Raw genomic sequence first — 24,225 nt, 5'->3', positions numbered from 1 at the left:
GTTGACTACCAAATTCGCTTATATTTTGAGGTATTCTAGGTAGACAAACATATTAGCAAATTATGATAGTTTTACTTCTTCTATTTCAATCTTTCACATTTTATACTTTTTTTCCTTACTGCTATGGTTAAGACCTCCAGAACAAAGCTAAATGAAAAAAAATCAGGATTTGCGGCATCCATGCTCTTGATGAAAGTGAAAGTGGAGAGTGAAAAAGTTGGCTTAAATCTCAACATTCAGAAAACGAAGATCACGGCATCTGGTCCCATCACTTCATGGGAAATAGATGGGAAACAGTGGAAACAGTGTCAGACTCTATTTTGGGGGGCTCCAAAATCACTGCAGATGGTGACTGCAGCCATGAAATTAAAAGATGCTTACTCCCTGGAAGAAAAGTTATGACCAACCTAGATAGCATATGCAAAAGTAGAGACATTACTTTGCTGACTAAGGTCTGTCTAGTCAAGGCTATGGCTTTTCCTGTGGTCATGTATGGATGTGACTGTTGGACTGTGAAGAAGGCTGAGTGCCAAAGAATTGATCCTTTTGAACTGTGGTGTTGGAGAAGACTCTTGAGAGTCCCTTGGACTGCAGGGAGATCCAACCAGTCCATTCTGAAGGAGATCAGCCCTGGGATTTCTTGGGAGGGAATGATGCTGAAGCTGAAACTCCGGTACTTTGGCCACTTATGCGAAGAGTTGACTCATTGGGAAAGACTCTGATGCTGGGAGGGATTGGGGGCAGGAGGAGAAGGGGACGACAGAGGATAAGATGGCTGGATGGCATCACTGACTCGATGAACGTGAGTTTGAGTGAACTCCAGGAGTTGGTGATGGACAGGGAGGCCTGGCGTGCTGCGATTCATGGGGTCGCAAAGAGTCGGACACGACTGAGCGACCGAACTGACCTGAACTGTCTTGTTCCTGGTCTTAAAGAGAAATGCTTTCACTGTTTTATCAAGTATCAGTATTGTAATCGCCTTTTTTGTAGATAATCTATATCAGATTAGGAAATTCCCTTTTATTCCTAACTTAAGCTAAAAGTGTTTTCATTTTTTGGGTTTAGTATGTAAGTCAGAGAAGGCGATGGCACCCCACTCCAGTACTCTTGCCTGGAAAATCCCATGGAAGGAGGAGCCTGGTAGGCTGCAGTCCATGGGGTCGCGAAGAATCAGACACAACTGAGCGACTTCACTTTCACCTTTCACTTTCATGCATTGGAGAAGGAAATGGCAACCCACTCCAGTGTTCTTCCCTGGAGAATCCCAGGGACGGCGGAGCCTGGTGGGCTGCCGTCTATGGGGTCGCACAGAGTCGGACACGACTGAAGCGACTTAGCAGCAGCAGTAGCAGGAAAACATTATGTTGGGAAGTTAAGAAGCATTCCAGACCTAGAGCCTGGCTGTGTGGCAGACACTGTGCCCAGCAGTTGGCAGATATTTCTTCATGACAGCCCAGTAAGGCAAACGCTTAGGTCCATGATGAAGAGACACAGCGCTTTTGAGGAACTGGCCCAAGATCTCTCACAGCTAGGAGGTGGCAGGGGTGGGATAGGAATTCAAGTGGTCTCAGGAAGTGAACACCTAAACACCACACGGAGCAGAGGAGGCTCAGAGACCCAGGGAGGTGAACTCAGAGCCCAGGGTCACAGAGCTGAACCTGACCAGAGGCAGGAGTGGAACCCACGCTGTCTGACCCCAAAGCCTGAGCTCCCAGCTGCTCTCGGGTACTGCCGAAGGTTGGTCCAGAAAAAGGCTTTAACTTTGTTAACCATTCTGTATAATACTGTGAGCTTCCCAGGTGGCTCAGTGGTAAAGAATCTGCCTGCCAAAGCAGAAGGTGCAGGTTTGATCCCTGAATTGGGCAGATCCCCTGGAAGAGGAAATGGCAACCCAATCCAGTATTCTTGCCCGGATAATTCTATGCACAGAGAAGCCTGGAGGGCCACAGCTCATGGGGTCTCAGAGCCAGATGACTGAGCAAGCGTGCACAGGAGGTTGCACTAACTGCCTCAGGAATTAAGGCAATTAATACATATTCAATTTGTTGCTGCGTCATTGATACATATTCAATTTCCAGGCAAAGGCCTGGCAGGGAAAAAGTCTGACTCCTCAGATTTTGCTTCTAAAATCAATCACCTGTGCTCTCTCCTGTTTCAGAGGAGACTGGCTGTGCTCACGCCTAAGGCAGGCTTTCTCAGAGCCCTCCCGCTACCCGCCCTGGATGGCCTGACTTAGAGGCACGATCGGCACAGTGGGTTTTGAATCTCTGGGGCTGGTTTCTAGGTTTGTGGATGACGTCCAGCACAGACTGCTGCTTTACCACCACCCACTCACCGAGCCGCCCAAGAGCGGAGGAATGTGTGTGAATGTCACCGCATAGGGGAATCTGGATGCGCGCCAAAGCCAAGTGCAAATGCTTTTGCATTGCCTCCGGCTTCCTTCTCTTCACACCCCTCCTCTCATGTATTCAAGGGACTTAAAGAGGGTGATGGCAGCCAAGTACTTTTATCTACACAGTCATTTTTTTGCACAAACTCGAATCCCTTTGCTTCTCAAGGACAAGTCCAGGACACAACGTTTCCTATGGAAGCAAACTCAGAAAGCATTTAAATCAGAAAACTGTAGGGAGGGCAAGTGAAAGCTGTTATCATTTACTGTATTGATGGTGAAACAGAAGCCCTACAAATATAATGATTTTTTTCCAATTCCTAGATCAATACATTTGATGTGAAAAAGTTTAATGTGAAGAAGTCTTGGAGACATATTTAATATTATGGATACCAAACAGCTATCACTCAGAGATTTTTTGTTTTTGTTTTTTGATGGTTCCTGGTGTTTATTTGAAAGCAAGTCTTTTTTTGAAAATCTGACATACTGATTTTTCAATACATGATGGAGCATTTTGCTAGTAACAGTCCTTATGACATTATACCCAAGGCTAGAAATCACAGTGAGGTACTTAAAACTTTTTCTGTTTACTTGATTTTGACTGTATTGTTATCTGCTTCAATTAATTTTAATAATAAATTAGTTGTAAAATTAGTCTGGAAAAAATAAACTGACTATTCATTGGGAGGAGAAAAAAAAAAAGCAAACAATGTTTGAGGAGGAGCATAAATTTAAGAGCAATACCTTGATGTGAAAGCCAGTCTGAAGCCTTGTTTTGTTGATAAAATCATACTCTGGTATTCCCCAGCCAATTTCACCAACATACTCGGGTTTATATTTAGCTGGCAAGCTTCTGTTCGAGGCAGGCCTCCATAAATATCTGAGATCTCCCGTTTTCTCTATTGCAGGACGCTTTTCTCCTATATAGGCAGTGTGCTGAGCAACTTGAGGGAGGTGATCTTTTACATAATCTGGGCCTTAAAACAGAAAGAAAAAGAAACCTGAAAACCTCCGCACTTTATTCTGAGATGCTTTGGTTATTCTAAACGGTGGAGATAATGCTAGCTAATGATTTTGTGCAGTCACTAATGACTGTGTGCACTCACTATGTTCTAGGTGCTGCCGTAAGCTTTTTAGATATGTTAATTCAGTTGCTCCTTATAATAACCAAATGAAGTACGGGGTATTATTTTTCCCAGTTTATAGATGGGGAAAACAAGGCCCAGAAAGATTAGTTACTTGTCCAGAGTCACAGCTAACAAGCCCTTCACTCCTTGACAGGCTGTCTCACAGATTGAGCTCTTAATCACCCCACTACACGGCTTTCTTTATAACCAATTTAATACAAACATGTTCTTTTTTAAAAAATTTTTATTTTATTGAAATATAGTTAATTCACTACATTGTTAATTTTTTCTACACAGCATGACCTTGTCGTTTATCCATCCGATACGTAAAGTAGTTTGTCTGCTAATCCCAAACCCTCAGTCCATCCTTCCCTGCTCCAAGTCCAGCCTGGCAACAACAGGTCTGTTCTCTAAGTCTGTGAGCTTGTTTCTGTTTCATAGATGATGTCATTTGTATCATTTTTGATTCCACATATAAGCCATTACATATAATATTTGTCATTCTCTGACTCACTTCACTTAGGATGATAATCTCTAGGTCCACCCTTGCTATTGCAAATGCCATTATTTCATTTTTTGTGGCTGAGTAATATTTCATTGTCTATATGACCACATCTTCTCTCTCCATTCGTCTGTTGATGGACAGCAGGCTGTTTCCATGTCTTGGCTGTTGTGAATAGCTGACACATTCTATACACTAAAACTTCTCACTTATACCACATTTGCAGGATGTTGGTCTTTAAACATTGGAATATTTTATCTAGAGAGATAAAATCCTGAAATGAGGATTAGAAAATTTCCCAAATGTATTAGAAGCCATGGGAAGATGGAGAAAATGGTCAGATTAAGAGGCCCAAAGGCAGGGGCATTAAATAAATATTGGTATTTTAAAAGAAAGACAATGAACAAAAAGGAATCAATGAATTGTGGAAGTGGGCAAAACAAGCAAAAATAAGAGGAGATCTGGGGAAAGATGCTTACATACAATTGGTGTTGAAAGTTGATGATGTAAATGTGTAAAGTGAAGCCAAGAAGGGTCTGGTTAGAACAGACAATGAACTGCGCCCCAGGAAGGGTCTCAGAAGACCCAGAAGCAAAGTGGCTGAAGCACTGTCTGGGCAGATTGGAGAGGAAAAAGGAGCATCAGTCCTCTTACTGAGGGGAAGCCCAGACTTTGGAGACAGAGGGTTTGCTATGGTCTTGGTGTCACTTGGTGCCTTCTGGCCCCAGGGCCCCTCTGGTTTTGTCTTGGGTCATTGAGCTCAGGGTTTTCAGAGTACAAGCAGTTGGGAGTTTGACTAAGTGCTCTGATGGAGAGGTCAGTATGGTAACAAATCTGTTCCTAGAAAAATCCTCCAAGCTTTCCAAGGAAACTGAAAATGAGAGAAGTGGGACTTCCCTAGGGGTACATAAGAATCTGACTGCCAACGCAGGGGACGTGGGTTTGATCCCTGGTCCAGGATGATCCCACATAACATTGAACAACTAAGCCAGTACATCACAACTACTGAGCCCGTAAACCTCAGCAAGAGAAACCACTGCAATGAGGGTCCCCACTCACCACAACTAGAGAAAGCCCATGCTCAGCAATGAAGACCCAGTGCAGTCAAAAATAAATCAAAATAAATACCTTGATGCTGGGAAAGATTGAAGGTGGGAGGAGAAGGGGATGACAGCAGATGAGATGGGTGGATGGCATCACTGATGCAATGGACATGAGTTTGAGTAGGCTCCGGGAGGTGGTGATGGACAGGGAAGCCTGGTGTGCTGCAATCCATGGGGTTGCAAAGAGTCAGACACAACTGAGCAACTGAACTGAACTGAGCTAAAATAATTTTAAAATTTTTTAAAAAGAAAACATGAGAAATAGCTCTCCAGACACAAGACCTGGGCAGATGATTCCCCAGCTTCCTAATCACCGTGCTCCCTGGGATGCCTGCGTGTTGACTGGCTCGTTTCCTGTGATGAATCCATTATGACTGCAGGTTCTCACTCAGGCAAAAGGACTCTGTATAGAGTGGCCTGAGCATGAAAAACTGTTTTCTCTCCCAAGTTAACCAGTGCTGAGGGCTCACTTACAAAGCTCCTGCCATAAGCACATATTTGCAATCTCCTCCAAACAGGATGAAATTGTGACTGTTTTAGTCTTGCTGAAATTTCAGGGTATGCTTAGGCTGGTGTTTTCCCAAGTGTGAAAATGAAAGTGTTACTCAGTAGTGTCTGACCATTTGTGACCTCATGGACTGTAGCCTACCAGGCTCCTTTGTCCCTGGGATTTCCCAGGCAAGAACACTGGAATGGATTGCAATTTCCTTCTCCAGGGGATCTTCTGGACCCAGAGATCGAACCCGGCTCTCCTGCATTGTAAGCAGATTCTTTATCATCTGAGCCACTAGGGTAGACCAGTGTTTTCTCAAACGTTCCCCTAATGCTGCTCCCATGAGTGATATGATAATACCTGGGTGGGGGCAGGGGTGCTCCACCATCAGATACATTTGGGACAATGTCCATTTGCCTTTGAGAAATTCCCAGCCTACAAAAAGCATTTTAAAAGTTCTGAGAAATCCTGCACTAAATGAACCTGTTTGCAATTATGTAACCCAGCTTTTACCAAACTGATTTAAACGTGTATCTTATTTTCCACTGGGTCACCTGTACACGTCCTGCAGATACCAGCAGCGTTGGGGAAATAATGATCCTCTTTGTAACATTTCAGTTGCTGAAATTTTGTCGTCCCCTCATGCCATTGCCAGTGTGAGAGCAGATGTCTGTAGTTCCTCCTCCTCACTCAGTGGACCGCAATACATTTTTTAAAAGAACACTTTCTTGACAGCTGAGTCTAAACACTTCTTTTTAGACAGAATCGTGGAAAGTGCATGTGCTTTGCAGGTCAAGCGTGGGGAGAGGGGCTCCCCAGAGAATCAAGCTTCTCTTTGGCTTTTCAGTCGAGCCACTGGACTTTCCTGACCACCACCCCACCACCATCTCCTGTGTGCTTTGGAAATAGCGTGATACAGTGTGTGTGGTACAGGAACTTCTGGGACAATTCTCCCAGGCTGTGGAGCTGACACAGGCACCCACCTTCACAGCAGAGCCAGCTGGTACAACCATCCTCAATGAGCCAGATTCACAGCCGTCCCCTGGAGCCAGCCCAGTACTCACATAACCAAAAGATCTACCGTCACTGCTCAGCCAGCAATGCAGACATGAGGTTACCCTGATGGGCAGCTCCATAGGTGTCTGGCTTTGTGTGATTCATTATTCCAATCCTCATCCTCCAGAGCCAAGACTGTCTGCTGGATCCAATTCCCTGCCTAAAAGCAAAACTCCCAATCCCTGTCCAATCCACAGTCTCTCTATTTTTCCTTTAACAACTAAGATGTCTGTTCGACCACTGTTGCTATGTCCCTTGGGGAGTTCCTATTTGTTATCATCCTATGGGAAGCTTTTTTGGATCATTCATTCTCTCCCCAAAACTCCACCCCTCATTTGCCAATCATGAAGCTGTCAGCTCCTGGGTTAATAAAATCGTCATGTGCCCATCTGTTTTGGAGGTCTCGTTCACACCTGAAGATCAGCTCCAGTGGATGACCGGCAGCTCTAATGTTTGAACAGAGCTGCCCAGCACTGATCCTCTGCCCAGAGGCTCACATCATGATGTGGGACGGAGATGTACTTCCTTTCACACCTGGGCCAACTTCATGGGTTCTCATTTCTTCATCTTCCTGCCCTGGAGAAACTATCATCTCAAGGGCAGAGGGTAGCTCCTTTCTCCCCTGTATATGTCCAACATGACCTGCTCATGAGTGTCTGAAATTCTAAAGTTACAGCTGAGGATGTAGTTTACAAGCTAAACTACTGTAGGGTCAAATCCTGACTTTGTCTTATGCTGGCTTTGTGACCCAGGGAATGTCATTCAGCCTCTGAATTTAGACTCATCTATAAAATGAGAAAAAATACACACACTCCAGTGTTTACAATAGCCAGGACAGAGACGAAAACTAGATGTCCGTTGACAGATGAATGGAAAAAGAGATGTGGCACAAATACACAATGGAATACCACTCGGCCATTAAAAGGAAGGAAACTGCCATTTGCAGCAACATGAACAAACCTAGAGATTATCATACTAACTGAAGAAAATAGACGAAGATAAATACCATACGATCTTACTTATAGTTGTCATCCAATTTAAAAGGGATACAAATGGATTTATTTACAAAGCAGAAATAGACTCACAGACATAGAAAAAAAAAAAACTTATGGTTACCAAAAGAAAAAAGGGGGAGGAGGGATAAATTGAGTCTGGGATTGACAAATACACACCACTATATATAACATAGATAATCAACAGAGACCTAACGTATAGCACAGGGAACTATGTTCAATATCTTTCAAGAACATGTAATGGAAAAGAACCTGAAAACTATATGTATATAGTTTATATATATCTATAAATATATAAACCTGAAAACAATATATATATATAAATCATTATCTTGTACACATGAAGTAACACAGCATTAAAAATTAATTAATTTTAATTTTTAAAAATGATTAAAAAAAATAGTGATGCCTCTCTGATGGCCTTGCTGGAGGGAGAGGAGATAATTTTGTTGAAAGACGTGTTTATCTGATGATCTGGCACATAATAGACAGCAACATGACTCTTTATGTCTCTTCCTCTCTCTTGTTTGTTCATTTCTCATTTTAATTTGATGCTTTGTCTTACCTGTTATATTTTTTAAAGTATATTTTAGGAACTTTCACTAATAATTTATGTCTTATTGTGAATAAACTTCAAAGCCTTTCCCGAGAGCTCTTCTAGTTCAGGGGTTGACAAACTTTTCCCACAAAGGGCCAGAGAGGAAATATTTTTCACTTTGTGTGTGGGGCATACAGCCTCTGTCTCAACCCCACGGACACTATGTAAACAAATGGTCGTGGCTGGGATATAAATAAAATTTTATTTATAGACATTGCAATTTTAATTTCATGTAATTTTCACATCTTACAAGCTGCTATTCTTTTGCTTCTCCACTCCCCCACCCCCTACTATTTGAAAAAATAAAGAACATTCTTTGCTCGCAGGTGGCAGGACAAATTTGACCCAGAAGCCAGAGTCTGTCAATCTCTGAAGATGAGGGACAGGAAGGAAGCAGATGCCATGGAGGCTGGAAAGAGCCCAGATCAGAAAATCTGACGGCTTCCCAACAAGTGTCGCCTGCTGCCAGCACCTGGAAAGGCCCTGGCTGTGGCGCGTGTCAGCAGAGAAAGAAAGTTCCATCCTGAGGCAGGTGTTTCTTTCTGATTTCTCTCCTGCGTTTGCAGTGTTTCAGTTAATTAATGAAGTAACTCATTCATTCACTTGTTCTCTCACTGACTTATGCATTCATTCATTCAACAAATAATTACTGAACTATATGCCAGGCACTGTTCCCAGTGTTATGCAAAGAGCAGCGAACAAAGCCAAGACCTGCCTTCAAGGAGCGTCTCTTCTCACTGAGAGGCAGGTGATATTAACAAACCATCCTTCAGCATCTCTCAGCTGCCTTCTAACCTTCTAACTAGCCTCAGCTCTTATGTCTCCTAACAAACATGAAATGGTTTTCTCTGGGGCCTATATCTTTTTTTATCCAGATTTCTTAGGATGGCTGACTAGTGTCTTCATAAACTGGAGTCTTACTGTCCTTCACATTTTCTCATGATCAGAACTCATCTTTCAAGGCTTACTGTGAGTGCTGCCTTTTCTGGAAAACATCTCAAATCCTGCCAAGTCCAAATTAGACACTCAGCATGCTGCCTTCACAGTAGTTTCTTTTGATTTCATCTTTAAAAATACTGTATTAATTGGATCTACTCTATTTGTAAGCTCCTAGAGGGTAAAGGTTTTTATTTATCTTTGTAAACACTTAAAAACTTTTTAATTGAAATAGATTTGACATAAATCCTATATACATTTAAGGTGTACAACATGTTGAGTCAATACATTTATATAGTCTAATATGATCACCATTATAGTGATAATTAGCACATCTATCATTTCCTTTTAGTGGATGGACTAAACTAATTAAAACTAGTCTCTTGGCAATTTTGATAATTCCATATTGTTGTCCCTATTTGCTATGCTGTACATTAGATCTCTAGGCTTATTTGCTATTCTTTGAGTGTGTACCTTATTTTTTAGAGTTTGTCTCTTTAAACAGCATCTGTTTTATTGCGCCAATTCCCAGCCCCTGGTAACCACAATGTTACTCAAGTGTGTGACTTTTTTAGATTCCACATATAAGTGATATTATATAGCATTTTTCTTTCTCTGTCTGACTTATTTCACTAAGCATAATACCCACCAGGTGGCAAATGGAAAATGTCCTCTTTCTCATGCATATATCATTTATTTATTACTTATTTATTTATTATATTTTTATACACATATATTTATTTATTATATGTATGCAATGGCACCCCACTCCAGTACTCTTGCCTGGAAAATCCCATGGACGGAGGAGCCTGGAAGGCTGCAGTCTATGGTGTCGCTGAGGGTTGGACACGACTGAGCGACTTCACTTTCACTTTTCACTTTCCTGCGTTGGAGAAGGAAATGGCAGCCCACTCCAGTGTTCTTGCCTGGAGAATCCCAGGGACAGGAGAGCCTGGTGGGCTGCCATCTGTGGGGCCGCACAGAGTTGGACACGACTGAAATGACTTGGCAGCAGCAATCTCTATAAAAGTCTTAATGACCAACACAGTGCTTGGAACATGTAGGTCCTCAAGAAACATGTGTTGAATGCTGAAGAGAATTATTTATTGAATAAAGGAATTAAAGAATTCCATCAAAGGGCTTCCCTGGTGGCTCAATGGTAAAGAATCTGCCTGCCAATGCAAGAACACAGGTTTGATCCCTGGTCCGGGAAGATCCCATATGCCGTGGAGCAACTAAGCCTGGGCACCACAACTTCTAAGCCTGTGCCCTCAAGCCCAGGAACTGCAACTGCTGAGCTTACCCAGCACAACTACTGAAGCTCACACAACCCAGAACTTGTGCTCCACAACAAGAGAAGCCAGCGCAGTGAGAAACCCACGCACTGCAACTAAAGAGTAGCCCCCACTCTCGAAAACTAGAGAAAGCCCACACAAAGCAATGACGAGCCAGCATAGTCAAAAATATATATTAAAAAAATTATATTAAAAAAAAGAATTCCAGCATAAGACGGCAAGTATATAAAGTCATGCTGAGGGAAAAGCAAGCAATTCTCTAATTTTCAGAACTCCCTTAGACCCTCCTAGTCTGGACTTGATGATACAACAGTTTAGGGTGAGGTCAGAGAAAGAATTGCTTTTCACAACACTTATTCTGAATAGTTGGAACAGAGAAGGGTGGATGCTCACAGGAATATCACTTTATCCCATCATATGGCTAATGAGGCTAATTCCCCACCTCAGTGACCAAAATGAAACACACCAAGGAAATAAATCAAAAGGTACTGAGTGGAACATGGAACTGTTTTAATACATATATTTGAAAATATGTTGACAATATGGGCATAAACAGGCCATTGCAAATGCACCATGCAGAACAGCAGGACTTGTTGGGGGAATCATACCAAGACAGAGGTCAGAGGGCAAGATGCGAATACTAAACTCTAAGGGACACCTGTCACACACAGGCACATGGGGAAAGGAGAAGAGACAATAATAGAGATTAATTGTTGTAACTGCTAATGTACACAGGATTCTCCATGTCCAACTATTAGCACAGGATGGACTCATGGACTGGAACATTTTAAAAGCACATTTCAATCAAATTCATGCAATTATTCAATAGACCTAACCACTGAGGGAACTGAAAGACTCAATTTGTCAATATGTATTTGGAAGATGGCAGAGGGGAAGACTCTGAGCTTACCTTCTTCCATGGGACAACCAAAATTACAACTATTTAAAGACCAACTGTTGATGCAAAAATCCAAAAGACAAGCAGAAAAGATCGTCTACAACTAGATATATAAAGAAGGAATCATAATCAGATGTACACAAGGGAAGGAGACACAGATCCCCAGGGGGGTGATCAATAGATGGGAGAATAATCCTGAATTGACTGGGGTACCATACAGTCTAAAGAGACCATGTTCTCCTTCAGAAAGCATTGTCTGCTCCCAGGACAGATTTTATTATTCTCTGAAACTCTAAAGTACAGCTTGATCCATGTTTCATGTGTGAGCTCAGGCTTCTCAGCTGTTTTAGGAGTTTCCTGTCTCTCTGCTCATCAAGTGGCCCCAAGTTAGTTCCCTTAGAGACTCCAACTGTCTTCTACTTGCTTTGAAACTTCCATAGCATTCTAGGCAGTGTGGTGCACTAAGCGAAAGCTTGGTGATGTTTGTTAAAAGAACAGCTACTTTATCATGAACTTGCTGATGTAATCTAAAAGTATATAATTCCGTGTTTTTCCTGGTGAGATGGAGGAGCCTGGTAGGCTGCAGTCCATGGGGTCGCTAAGAGTCGGACACGACTGAGCGACTTCATTTTCACTTTTCACTTTCATGCATTGGAGAAGGAAATGGCAATCCACTCCAGTATTCTTGCCTGGAGAATCCCAGGGATGGGGGAGCCTGGTGGGCTGCCGTCTATGGGGTCGCACAGAGTCGGACACGACTGAATCGACTTAGCAGCAGCAGCAGCAGCACAGAAAGAAGGTAACATCAAAACTTCTGTAAACATCTCAGGGCTTTCACTTAGAAAATAAAACAGACACACTCATCTTGACAAAACTGCAACCAGATGATTCTCCACGTTTATCTCGTGTGAAGAGAAAATCTAAGTAGACAATAAATAGGTTTTATTTTGTTTGGTTTTGACTTGGAATTTTCTCGTATAAATGTGCACAAAATGGTCGATCTATGATAAGGAACTCTTCGCCATTCATGAAGACAGGCTCAAGATGTTCCCATGAGAAAAGATACTAACAAGACATACGTATTTAGAACTAATTTTTAAGACCCACCGGAAAACTGCACTGCAAGTAACAGGAAATTTATTGCAAATGAATTAAATAATAAGGGAAATTATTGTGTCATATAGTAAGATCTTCTGAGGTTTAAAGAATCCAGACTTGCTTAATGCTGTAGCCCAGTATTGTTTTCAGAACAGGCTTTACCTAGATCTGTGCTCTGCAGTCCCCAGGGGACCAGGCTGCCTTCAGGCAAGCTCCCCTTGAGGCTCCAGGGAAGCTGTCACAGCTGCAGGTATCATAATACCCAAGGCGGGGCGGGGCGGAGGGAAGGGCGGGGCGGTGCTTCACCAGTGGAGAAGCCCTTCCTCGAAAACCCAGGTGAATTATTCTCTCATTTTATTGGTGGGAATTGAGTCATTTATCTCTTCCTAAAACCAAGCCCTGGCAAGAGGACTGGATTTCAGTGACTGGCATGGATGAATCAGGGTTTTACTCCGAGTCATATGAGGCCAAATTATGTGACCAAACAAAACGGCGGCTCCCTGGCAAGGAGGAACGTGGGAGCCCTCTGACTTGTCTGCTACGGAGCTTTGAGAAACTCGTCACAGGAAAAAAAGGAAAACACACCCAATGCAAAATGTTTTTTCATACTGCTTTGCAATTCACTTTTTACAATTTTATTTATTTGCTGCAAGTGTGCTTTCTCTAGTTGCTGCAAGTAGGGGCTACTCTCCAGTTGTGGTGAGCAGGCTTCTCACTGTGGTGGCTGAACCTTCTCACAGGTTCAGCAGTTCAGATGTATGGGCTTAGCTGCCCCTAGGCGTGGTAACTTCCCAGGCCTGAGACAGAACCTGTGTCCCCTGCATTGGCAGAGGAACTCTTAACCACTGGACCATGAAAATGAAGTCGCTCAGTCCTGTCCGACTCTTTGTGACCTCATGGACTGTAGCCTACCAGGCTTCTCAGTCCACGGGATTTTCCAGGCAAGAGTACTGGAGTGGGGTGCCATTCCCTTCCCCAGGGGATCTTCCCGACCTAGGGATTGATCCTGGGTCTCCTGCATTGTAGGCAGACGCTTTACCCTCTGAGCCACCAGGGAAGCCCTAAAATCTACTTTTATAACACATAGCATTATTTGAAGTGGCTACTTTACTGTCTCGTTCTTGACCACATGAATTATAATTCATTTAGTGTTTACGCTCTCATGCTTGAAGAGATGACTTTACGCTGAAACAGAAAGGTAGAGGCAAGCCAGGGGTCCCAGGTGAACTCATCTTCACACAGTGCAAGGGAGAGAGGTCGGTGTTCCTCTCAGACCTTCTGAGCTAGAGCAGAGGTGGGCAAACTGTCCTAGGAGAGGCTGCAAAGGAAACAGCTCAGGCTCTGGGGCTTTGCCACATCTGTCACCGCCTCTCAGCCCTGACTCTGTAGCACAAACCATAGACAGTATGTAGATGAAAGTGTATCTGTATACCAATGAAACTTGACCTATGAACACTAAAATTGGAATTTTACATAATTTCACGTGTTACAAAGTATTCTTCTTTGACTTTTTTAAACCACTTAGGAAGTCAAAACCATTTTCAGCTGTAGTTAAACCAGGGGTTGAACAAGATTTGGTCCACAGGGCACAGTTGAAGACCCCTGATCGGGAGGGGGTCTCATGTGTGTCTTTTATCTGACACTTTCTCCATGCATGGTTTAGAGAGAAAGCTTCTCTATTTGCTAGAATCAACTTGTTGGTTACATCGCTGCAAAAATAAACATTTTATTGAAATGACTCAGTTCAGTTCAGTCACTCAGTCGTGTCCGACTCTTTGCGACCCCACGAATCACAGCACGCCAGGCCTCCCTGTCCATCACCAACTCCCGGAGTTCACTCAGACTCAGTCCATTGAGTCAGTGATGCCATCCAGCCATCTCATCCTTTGTTGTTCCCTTCTCCTCCTGCCCCCAGTCCCTCCCAGCATCAGAGTCTTCCAATGAGTCAACTCTTCGCATGAGGTGGCCAAAGTACTGGAGTTTCAGCTTCAGCATCATTCCTTCCAAAGAAATCCCAGGGCTGATCTCCTTCAGAATGGACTGGTTGGATCTCCTTGCAGTCCAAGGGACTCTCAAGAGTCTTCTCCAACACCACAGTTCAAAAGCATCAATTCTTGCTCAGCTTTCTTCACAGTTCAACTCTCACATCCATACATGACCACTGGAAAACCATAGCCTTGACTAGACGAACCTTTGTTGGCAAAGCAATGTCTCTGCTTTTCAACATGCTCTCTAAGTTGGTCATAACTTTTCTTCCAAGGAGTAAGCATCTTTTAATTTCATGGCTGCAGTCACCATCTGCAGTGATTTTGGAGCCCCCCCCAAAATAAGGTTACTTTTCAAAAAAATAATCAAAATGTTTATTTATTTGGCTGAGTTGGGTCTTATTTGCAGCATGCGGGATCTTCAATCTTCATTGCAGCATTCTGGATCTTTAGTTGCAGCATGTAGGATCTAGTTCCCTGACCAGGGATTGAACCCGGGCCTCCCCCACCTTCATTGGGATCTCAGAGTCTTAGCCACTGAATCACCAGGGAAGTCCAAAAGTCCAAAAGAGGCTATTTTTTATCTGTACAAAAGGTCCCAGAAGAGAGTATTGCTTTATTCTACTTTGGCCCCATCTCATTTCTGACTCTGTGATTGTTGATATTATTAAGAGTTGCATAAGTGACCAGTCAGGAGATGTAAATATAGTTAACCTGTCAGTGCAGATAAAAACCTAGAAAAGTAGGTGGGATGATAAATGATATAGATAGACTGGAAATAATAACATGAGTAAGAATGGCACTGGTTTTACCCACCCCTGGAAGAGCTGAACGGATACACATTGCTCTCTGTTCATGCTGAGTAATGATGGTAATTACTGCCTAACCCAGAGAGAAGAGCTTAACTAACACAGGGCTGGGTAGAAACAGCTGCTATGGGTTGTAAAACATACCATTGACTTAATACCGGGTTTGCTTCCCGAAGAGAAAAGAAAAGAAACTTACCACTTTAAATGTAGGCATTGATAGCAAAGTACATCAAAATTACAGAGGAATTAGAATGCAATTTATGAAATTAACACTTTTTAGCCTCAATGAAATATGACCATTCCTTCTCTATCCCCCAGATAAACAGGACATTGGGAAAGGGTTGTTTATTTCTAGATGGTCATAAGTGACTCCAGTTTAGACCAGGGCAATTTGGACTAGAAAGTGGTATTTCTCCACCTTGTGAATTATATAATAAATGTGTAAAGATAACTTTAAGGGGACTTGCCTGGCAATCCAGTGATTAAAACTCAGTACTTCCAGTGCCTCCACTGCAGGTGCGTGGGTTCGATCCCTCGTTGGGGAGCTAAGATCCTACATGGCCCATATTGGATGGCCAAATAAATAAATACGCATGGCTTTAAAATGACCGAAAGTAGGGTGCAAGAAAAACTTGTGAGCCCCCTATTGGGATTATTGAGAAATGTTTGATTATAAAAAGCAGGTAAGCAGTAATCAACAGATTGATACTCTGTACATTTTTGTATCTTTTTAAATTCATTTATCAGAGTTGATTTACAATGTTGCGTTGATTTCTGCTGTACAGCAAAGTGACTCATTTATATATATATGTACATTCTTTTTCATATTCTTTTCCATTTTCTTTTATCCCTGGATATTGAATACAGTTCTCTGTGCTATACAGTAGGAACTTGTTGTTTGTCCATTTGATACATTAAAAAAAAAAATCTTTTTTTGGCCCTGCCCAGCCAGGGATCAAACCCATCCCCCCTGCAATGCTAGCATGGAATCTTAACCACTGGACTAGCAGTCTCCCAGTATCATTTTATTACACCTTTACACTTTTCTCCTCAGCCAGCCAGGGGACTGCTTGTGTTCCCAGGCAGTAGTCAAGGGGTTTGAAATGAAACAAGTCCTCGTTTATTCCAAGAACAAATTCACAATACTGAGGCATTTTGCTTTAAAATGAGTTTGTAGCATATGGCAAAAGTGACACTGCTCTCATCTCTGGGTCCAGCCCTTAGAACTGGCATCTACCACTTCTTGCCTCTTGCGACGCTCACCTCTGAAGCCCTGGTCCCCACTTAAGAAGTTCAAGGCTGCCATGTTGTGAGGAAGTCCAGGCCACACAGGGAGACCAGGGGCAGCCTTGGTCTGAGGGCCCCAGAGGGGTCTAAGTAGACAATGAACGTCAACCACTGACCTGTGAATGATGATGCCTCAAGAGGATTCTTGCCCACAGACTGAATCCTCCTAGGTGAGACTCTAGATATCATGCAGAGACCAGCCACCCTGCTGTGCCCTTTCCCAATTTCTGACCCAAAGAATCTGTAATCTGTGAACATGATAAAACGATTGTTTTAAGTAAAAATAAATAAATGGGTTTGCAAACAGGTGAAATATCAGACTTCACACGTGAGAGCAGAGAGTATACATTATAAACTAATTTAAAGTTTCTTGTCAGTCCATTTCTGAATGTCCATACTTTGGGGGTCTATTTTTCCCTCCTTGTGAGCAAACATTTTCTTCTTGAATCAGCTTGGAAGAGCAAGCAGAGCCTTTGAACTAGGGGAAATGGCATTGGGACTTTGGTCCTGGTATGGCTGCCGATGCTGGGAGGACCTGGGAAAGTCATCACATCCTCCTTGGTTAATCCAGTTTCTTGTTTTTAGCAACTTTATCAAAGTGTAACTGACATACAGTAAACTGCACCCTAAGTTTTTTAAATTTATTTTTTAATTGGAGGATAATTGCTTTACAATGTTTTGTTAGCTTCTGCTGTACAACAAAGTGAGTCAGCTGTATGTATACATACATCCCTTCCCTCCCGTCCCTCCTTCTCCTCCCTCCATCCCACCCCTCCACAAATGTGTACATACATGAACCGGGGGTCAGATAAATACAGAACATCCAGTTAAATGTGAATTTCAGATAAACAATACATTTTTTGTACAACTATATTCCAAACATTGTATGGTACATAATTATACTAAAAATATTCTTTATCTGAAATTCAAATTTAGTTGGGTGCCTTGTATTTTCACTTGATAAATCTGGCAACCCTACCCATGAACTATCAGCACAATCAAAATAAAAATCATATCCCATCACCTCCAAATTTCCCCACACCACTTTATAAATCCTCTCTTGTTCCCACTCCCTACCCTTTCCCATACCAAGGCAACCACATATCTGCATTCAGTTACTATGAATTAACTGCATTTTCTACAAGCTTATATAAATGGCATCATATAGCATGCACTCTCTTTTGTCTGGCTACTGACACTAAGCATAATTATTTTGAGATCACTCATATACCGATAGGTTATCTCTTTTTTTTGATAAATAGTATCTTGTTGTATGAATATGCAACACTTAGTGTATTCATTTTCCTGGTGATGGACTGTGGGGTTGTTTTCAGTTTGGGGCTGTTACAAATAAAGCTGCTGTGAACATCTGTGTACAGACCGTTGTGTGGACATATGCTTTCATTTCTCTTAGGTAAAACCTGGGAGTGAAATGGTTGGGTCATACGGTAGGTGTATTAACCTAAAATACTGTCAAATTGATCCCCAAAGTGGTCATTTGTTTTATATTCTCACCAGCAGTATTCTACTGAACAATGAAGTGTTCTCTGCATCCACACCAAAACACAGTAGAGTCTGTCTTAATGTTTTGCCCTTCTAATAAGTGGGTGATGCTATCTAATTGCAATTTTGGTCTGCGCCTTTGCAACAACTAAGAATTTTGAGCATTTTGTGCTGATTTGCCATCTGTATGTCTTCTCTGATAAAGGGTCCAAGTCTTTTGCCCTTTTTGTGTGTGTGTGTTGTTTCCTTATGGAGAGTTTTGAGAGTTATTTCTGGCTACAAGTCTTTTATCAATATATATTTTGCAAATATTTTCTTCTAGTCTGTCATTCTATTTTTATCCTCCTAACAGTGTCTTATGGAGAATACAAGTTTTAACTTTGATAAAGACCAATTTATAAATTGACTCTTTTATGGATCATCTTTAAGATGTTGAGTCTAAAAAGTTATTTACCTAACCCAAGGTCACAAAGGTTTTCTCTTATGTTTTCTTTAGAAGTTTTATAGTTTGGGGTTTTTCATTTAGGTTTATGATCCATTTCAAGTCATTTTTTGTATATGTCAGGAATTCTCTGGCAGTCCAGCAATTAGAACTCTGCACTTCCACTGAACGGGGGCCCAAGTTTGACCCCTGGTCAGGGAACTAGGATCCCACAAGTTTCATGGTTAAAAAAAAAAAGTGTATATGATGAGAGACATGCATTGAAGTTCAACGTTTTTGTGTGTGGCTATTCAATTGTTGTAGCAACACTTGTTTAAAAGACTGTCCCTTCTCAAGTCAGACAGACAAAGACAAATATCATATGATATCACTTAGATGCAGAATCTAAAAAATAATACAAATGAACTTATTTATAAAACTGAAATAGACTCCCAGACATTAAAAAACAAATTCATGACTACCAAAGGGAAAAGAGAGGGGAGGGATAAATTGGGAGTTTGAGATTTACATGTACATACTACTATATATAAAACAGATGGCCAACAAGGACCTACTTTTTTTTTTTCTTCACTTTATAACTTGTTTCTTTTTTTTTTTCTTTTTTTTTTAAATTTTAAAATCTTTAATTCTTACATGCATTCCCAAACATGAACCCCCTCCCACCTCCCTCCCCATAACATCTCTCTGGGTCATCCCCATGCACCAGCCCCAAGCATGCTGCATCCTGCGTCAGACATAGACTGGTGATTCAATTCTTACATGATAGTATACATGTTAGAATGTCATTCTCCCAAATCATCCCACCCTCTCCCTCTCCCTCTGAGTCCAAAAGTCCGTTATACACATCTGTGTCTCTTTCCCTGTCTTGCATACAGGGTCGTCATTGCCATCTTCCTAAATTCCATATATATGTGTTAGTATACTGTATTGGTGTTTTTCTTTCTGGCTTACTTCACTCTGTATAATCGGCTCCAGTTTCATCCATCTCATCAGAACTGATTCAAATGAATTCTTTTTTACGGCTGAGTAATACTCCATTGTGTATATGTACCACAGCTTTCTTATCCATTCATCTGCTGATGGACATCTAGGTTGTTTCCATGTCCTGGCTATTATAAACAGTGCTGCGATGAACATTGGGGTACATGTGTCTCTTTCAATTCTGGTTTCCTCGGTGTGTATGCCCAGCAGTGGGATTGCTGGGTCATACGGTAGTTCTATTTGCAATTTTTTAAGGAATCTCCACACTGTTCTCCATAGTGGCTGTACTAGTTTGCATTCCCACCAACAGTGTAGGAGGGTTCCCTTTTCTCCACACCCTCTCCAGCATTTATTGCTTGCAGATTTTTGGATCGCAGCCATTCTGACTGGTGTGAAGTGGTACCTCATTGTGGTTTTGATTTGCATTTCTCTAATAATGAGTGATGTTGAGCATCTTTTCATGTGTTTGTTAGCCATCCGTATGTCTTCTTTGGAGAAATGTCTATTTAGTTCTTTCGCCCTGGACCTACTGTATAGCACAGGAAACGATACTCAATATTTTGTAATAACTAAAATGGGGAAAGAATTTGAAATAGAATAGATACATGTATATAGGTATAACTGAATCACTTTGTTGTACACTTGAAGCTAATACACTGTAAATCAACTATTATTCAATATAAGATGAAAATTTTAAAAACATATTTGAAATAAAAAAATAAATAAAGACTATCCTTTGTCCAGTGAACTCTCTTTGCACCTGTATACACACACACACACACACACACACACACAGCATTAGTTAACTGGATCCCTTGTAAAATATATTTTTTACTCCGGGCTGCAGTCAGGAAAATTTGAAAGCCGCTGATATAATGGTCACCTGAATTACTTTTTTCCCTCTGCTTTGGTCTTTTGATCATACCTATCACCTACACATTCAGTCCCTCCTACTCTTCAGTTTTCCCTGTCTCTCTGGAATTTCATTTTCTGCGCAGTGTATTTATGATTGTCTCGGGACCCCATTGTTGTCACTGCCCCTTCAACTGTTCCCTCTTCTTTGTTGTACAGGGAAATGATGAAATGCTTTATTTCCCCCAACCAAGTTTATATCATGTAATTTACACTCTGCCCTTTCATTCAATATGTCTTGAGGCTTGCAATGGGTTTACAGCAAACCATTTCCTTTTTCATTTATTTTGCTTTATTGGGTGGTTTCTGGTGTGCAGCAGAGAAAACGGACCATACTTTATCTGAATTCTATTGCAGACTAGGTTGGTAACCTTCTCAAAGACTACTTCTCAGGCTGTTTCTTATCTGAACAATGAAACCACATCTGACAACCTCATGCAGGTGTAGTAAGAACTGGGAGCTATGGTGTGTAGGTAAGCTTTGTCTATACACGAACCTGGCACATAGCACATGCCTGGCGGTAGCTATTACCATATTATCCTCATTCTACCCTTTTCTATTTCCATCACCTTTTGCCATCCCTGTATCTTTTCTATTAATGCTAATAAACAAGATCAGGCCTGAGATAACTGAATGCAATACCCTGAACTGTTACAGTGAGAAGTGTTTAATGATATTACATAGGAAGTATCGTGGTGCCAAACAGATGAACATCAGATTTAACCTTGCTCTAAAAAGAAATACTATTCTTCCACAAAGAACACCTTAAAATCTTCCTTCCACTGTTAAGGTGAACAGAAAAATATTCCTCTCTAAAGGGGAAAGAGATTCAATTTGGATTCTGTTTAAAAGCTATCATCTTGCTCCAAAATCACTGCAGATGGTGACTGCAGCCATGAAATTAAAAGACACTTACTCCTTGGAAAGAAAGTTATGACCAATCTAGACAGCATATTAAAAAGCAGAGACATTACTTTGTCAACAAAGGTCCATCTAGTCAAAGCTATGGTTTTTCCAGTAGTCATATATGGATGTGCGAGTTGGACTGTAAAGAAAGCTGATCGCTGAAGAAGTGATGCTTTTGAATTGTGGTGTTGGAGAAGACTCTTGAGAGTCCCTTGGACTTCAAGGAGATCCAACTAGTCCATTCTAAAGGAGATCAGTCCTGGGTGTTCATTGAGGACTGATGTTGAAGCTGAAACTCCAATACTTTGGCCACCTGATGCGAAGAGCTGACTCATTTGAAAAGACCCTGATGCTGAGAAAGATTGAGGGCAGGAGGAGAAGGGGACAACAGAGGATGAGATGATTGGATGACATCACCGACTCAATGGACACGAGTTTGAGTAAACTCCGGGAGTTGGTGATGGACAAGGAGGCCTGGTGTGCTGCCGTCCATGGGGTCGTAAAAAGTCAGACACGACTAAGCAACTGAAATGAACTGAACTGAACTGAATCTTTCAGTCCTTTGTGAAGAAGCACAGGGAGCTATGAGCCTACTCTATGTGTGTTATGTTTTCTTCAGTAAACATTAAAAATAATATAGGAACCACACCATGAATTCCTGGATTCCTAGTCTAGGTAGACCCTACCTGATCATCAATAGTTGAAATTCTGGTAGACTGTATAGTTGTTCTATTTTTGTACTATGTCACCACAGCAATAAATTTAATCATTTTTATTTATACACAGCAAGTGTCTAAATGTTCTTCACCATAATTAATTAATTATTATTCATCCTAATTATAAAAGCTTACCTCATGGAGAAGTCACAGGTCAAAAGTGTTTTGATACTTCTTTGCAGAAACTTAATGAAAAACCCATCAACTGGATGCTAGTATATTTGGATGTTCTAAGAAAATATTCATCTGAGCTTTAACAAGTCTGATGCTGCACTTTCCAAAATGGTAACCACGCTAGTGGTTTTGGGAACTTGTTGAGGGTCCAGTCCAAACTGAGACATGCTGTGAGTTAAATTCACATCCCAGATTTCGAAGACTTAGTACAAAAGAAAGAATGTAAGATTTTCTATTTATAACTTTTGACATTGATTTCATATTAAAATGATAACCATATGGATATATTGGATTAATAAAATACATTATTAAAGTGATTTCACCTGATTTAACTTTTAGAATGTGGCTTCTAGGGGAAACTATAAGTATCTTGCAATAACCTATAAGGGAAAAGAATCTGAGAAAGAATATATAACTGTGTGTGTATATCTGAGTCACTTTTCTGTACACCCAAAACTAGAATAACATTGTAAATCAACTACTACACTCCAGTAAAAAAAAAAAAAAAAAAAGCGTGGTTCCTAAGGCATTTTGAATTATATATGTGGGCTGCATATGATTCCTATTGAACGGTGTTGGTGTGGAATGTGGAAACCTGTGAAATTCTATGGTACTTAAGCTGGCAGATCATTATAAACGTGGCTCATGATGAGTGGGGAAATTGTTGCAATGTTTGTTTGTTAGAGAGGGCGAGGTTTTCAGGGCGCATAACTGGCTGAAGAGTCAGACAGAAGCCGTCTGGAAGGGTCTATTCAGGTGACCAAAACGAAACTGCAGTGAGCAACCGTGTTTATGCAGGGGAAGAGCTGGTGGCTTGGCTATGTGGCTATGTGACCACACCCTGTCCCTGCAAATACTGTGTGACTTGTTACTCATCCCTGAAACCTGCCCCCCAGGTTTCTGTCGCTAATTGCTCACAGTCAGATCCCTTTTAAAATGAGATTACACTCCAGACAGGACGTGTTATACATGCTGACAGCTTGGGAGCATCTACGCTTTCACTCCACATAATACTCATGTTAGGTCACATGATGGCTTCAAATGAAGCAGCGAGCATGATGGGCAATCTAGGTGGTAACAAGCAGAAATCCTCAGGATCTGTAGTCCTTGGGATCATACAGACACAAAAGAACCTTAAAGACAGAAGGTTTTGAAGTTAGAGCCATCATGTGTGTATGCTAAGTCGCTTCAGTCGTGTCTGAGACCCCATGGACTGTAGCCAACAAGGCTCCTCTGTCCATGGGATTTCCCACACAAGAATACTGGAATGGGTTGCCATGCCCTCCCCTTGGGGATCTTCCCGTGTCTCTTATGTCTCTCTCCTGTATTGGCAGGATCATGCTTTACCACTATTGCCACCTGGGAAGATCTGGTTAAAGAATCTGCCTGCAATGCAGGAGACCTAGGTTCAATGCCTGGGTCAGGAAGATCCCCTGAAGAAGGAAATAGCTACTCTGGTGTCTCAGACAGTAAAGAATCTGCCTGCAATGCAGGAGAATCCACATTTCAGCTGCTGTTCAGAGCCTCTGAGAACGGGTCATTAAGAGTTACCGGTTGTGGCTTCTGCTTCGGAGACCAGGGCAACATTCCCATGTAAAATAAACAGACGCCTTGTTGCATTAGTGATATATTAATCCACTTGGGTTGCCAGTAGGTTTTGGCCATCACATTAATACAGTCCCAAAGCCAGTTATTGCACCCACAGTATTGGCAGAGACAGACACATTTCCAGTGTTTGGGGTCTGGGATTGGTCAGGAAGTTTAACCTCATACCTTAGTTTAGGGCTCCCCCCAAGGCTGGTGCCCATCCAACTGCCAAAATATTCCCAGCACAGAAGCACATTCCATTTTTGGACAGGTCAGATGATTCTTTCTTATGTTGAACTGAAATATGCCTTCCTGTAATATGGTCTGAATTCTGAATCTTAGTTACTAATCCCTCTCTTGGGGGACCACCTGTCAGACATGGAGAAAGGCTCAGACTAAGTTATTTTGCAAGTTG

At 41.7% G+C, this 24,225-nt stretch overlaps 1 protein-coding gene across 1 annotated transcript in view; it reads right to left on the bottom strand.

The window, feature by feature from the left end:
• SPMIP2 (sperm microtubule inner protein 2) overlaps positions 1-24,225 on the bottom strand; it is a 119,707-nt gene that overhangs the window by 64,330 nt on the left and 31,152 nt on the right. The window contains exon 2 of the mRNA XM_060400904.1: positions 3,134-3,366. Coding sequence (XP_060256887.1) covers positions 3,134-3,366 — 233 coding nt within the window. The remainder of the gene's footprint in view (positions 1-3,133; positions 3,367-24,225) is intronic.

Source organism: Ovis aries, chromosome 17 (genome assembly GCF_016772045.2).
Source record: "Ovis aries strain OAR_USU_Benz2616 breed Rambouillet chromosome 17, ARS-UI_Ramb_v3.0, whole genome shotgun sequence".
NCBI classification, from domain to species: Eukaryota; Metazoa; Chordata; class Mammalia; order Artiodactyla; family Bovidae; genus Ovis; species Ovis aries.
This window is presented reverse-complemented; position numbering and strand designations above follow the sequence as displayed.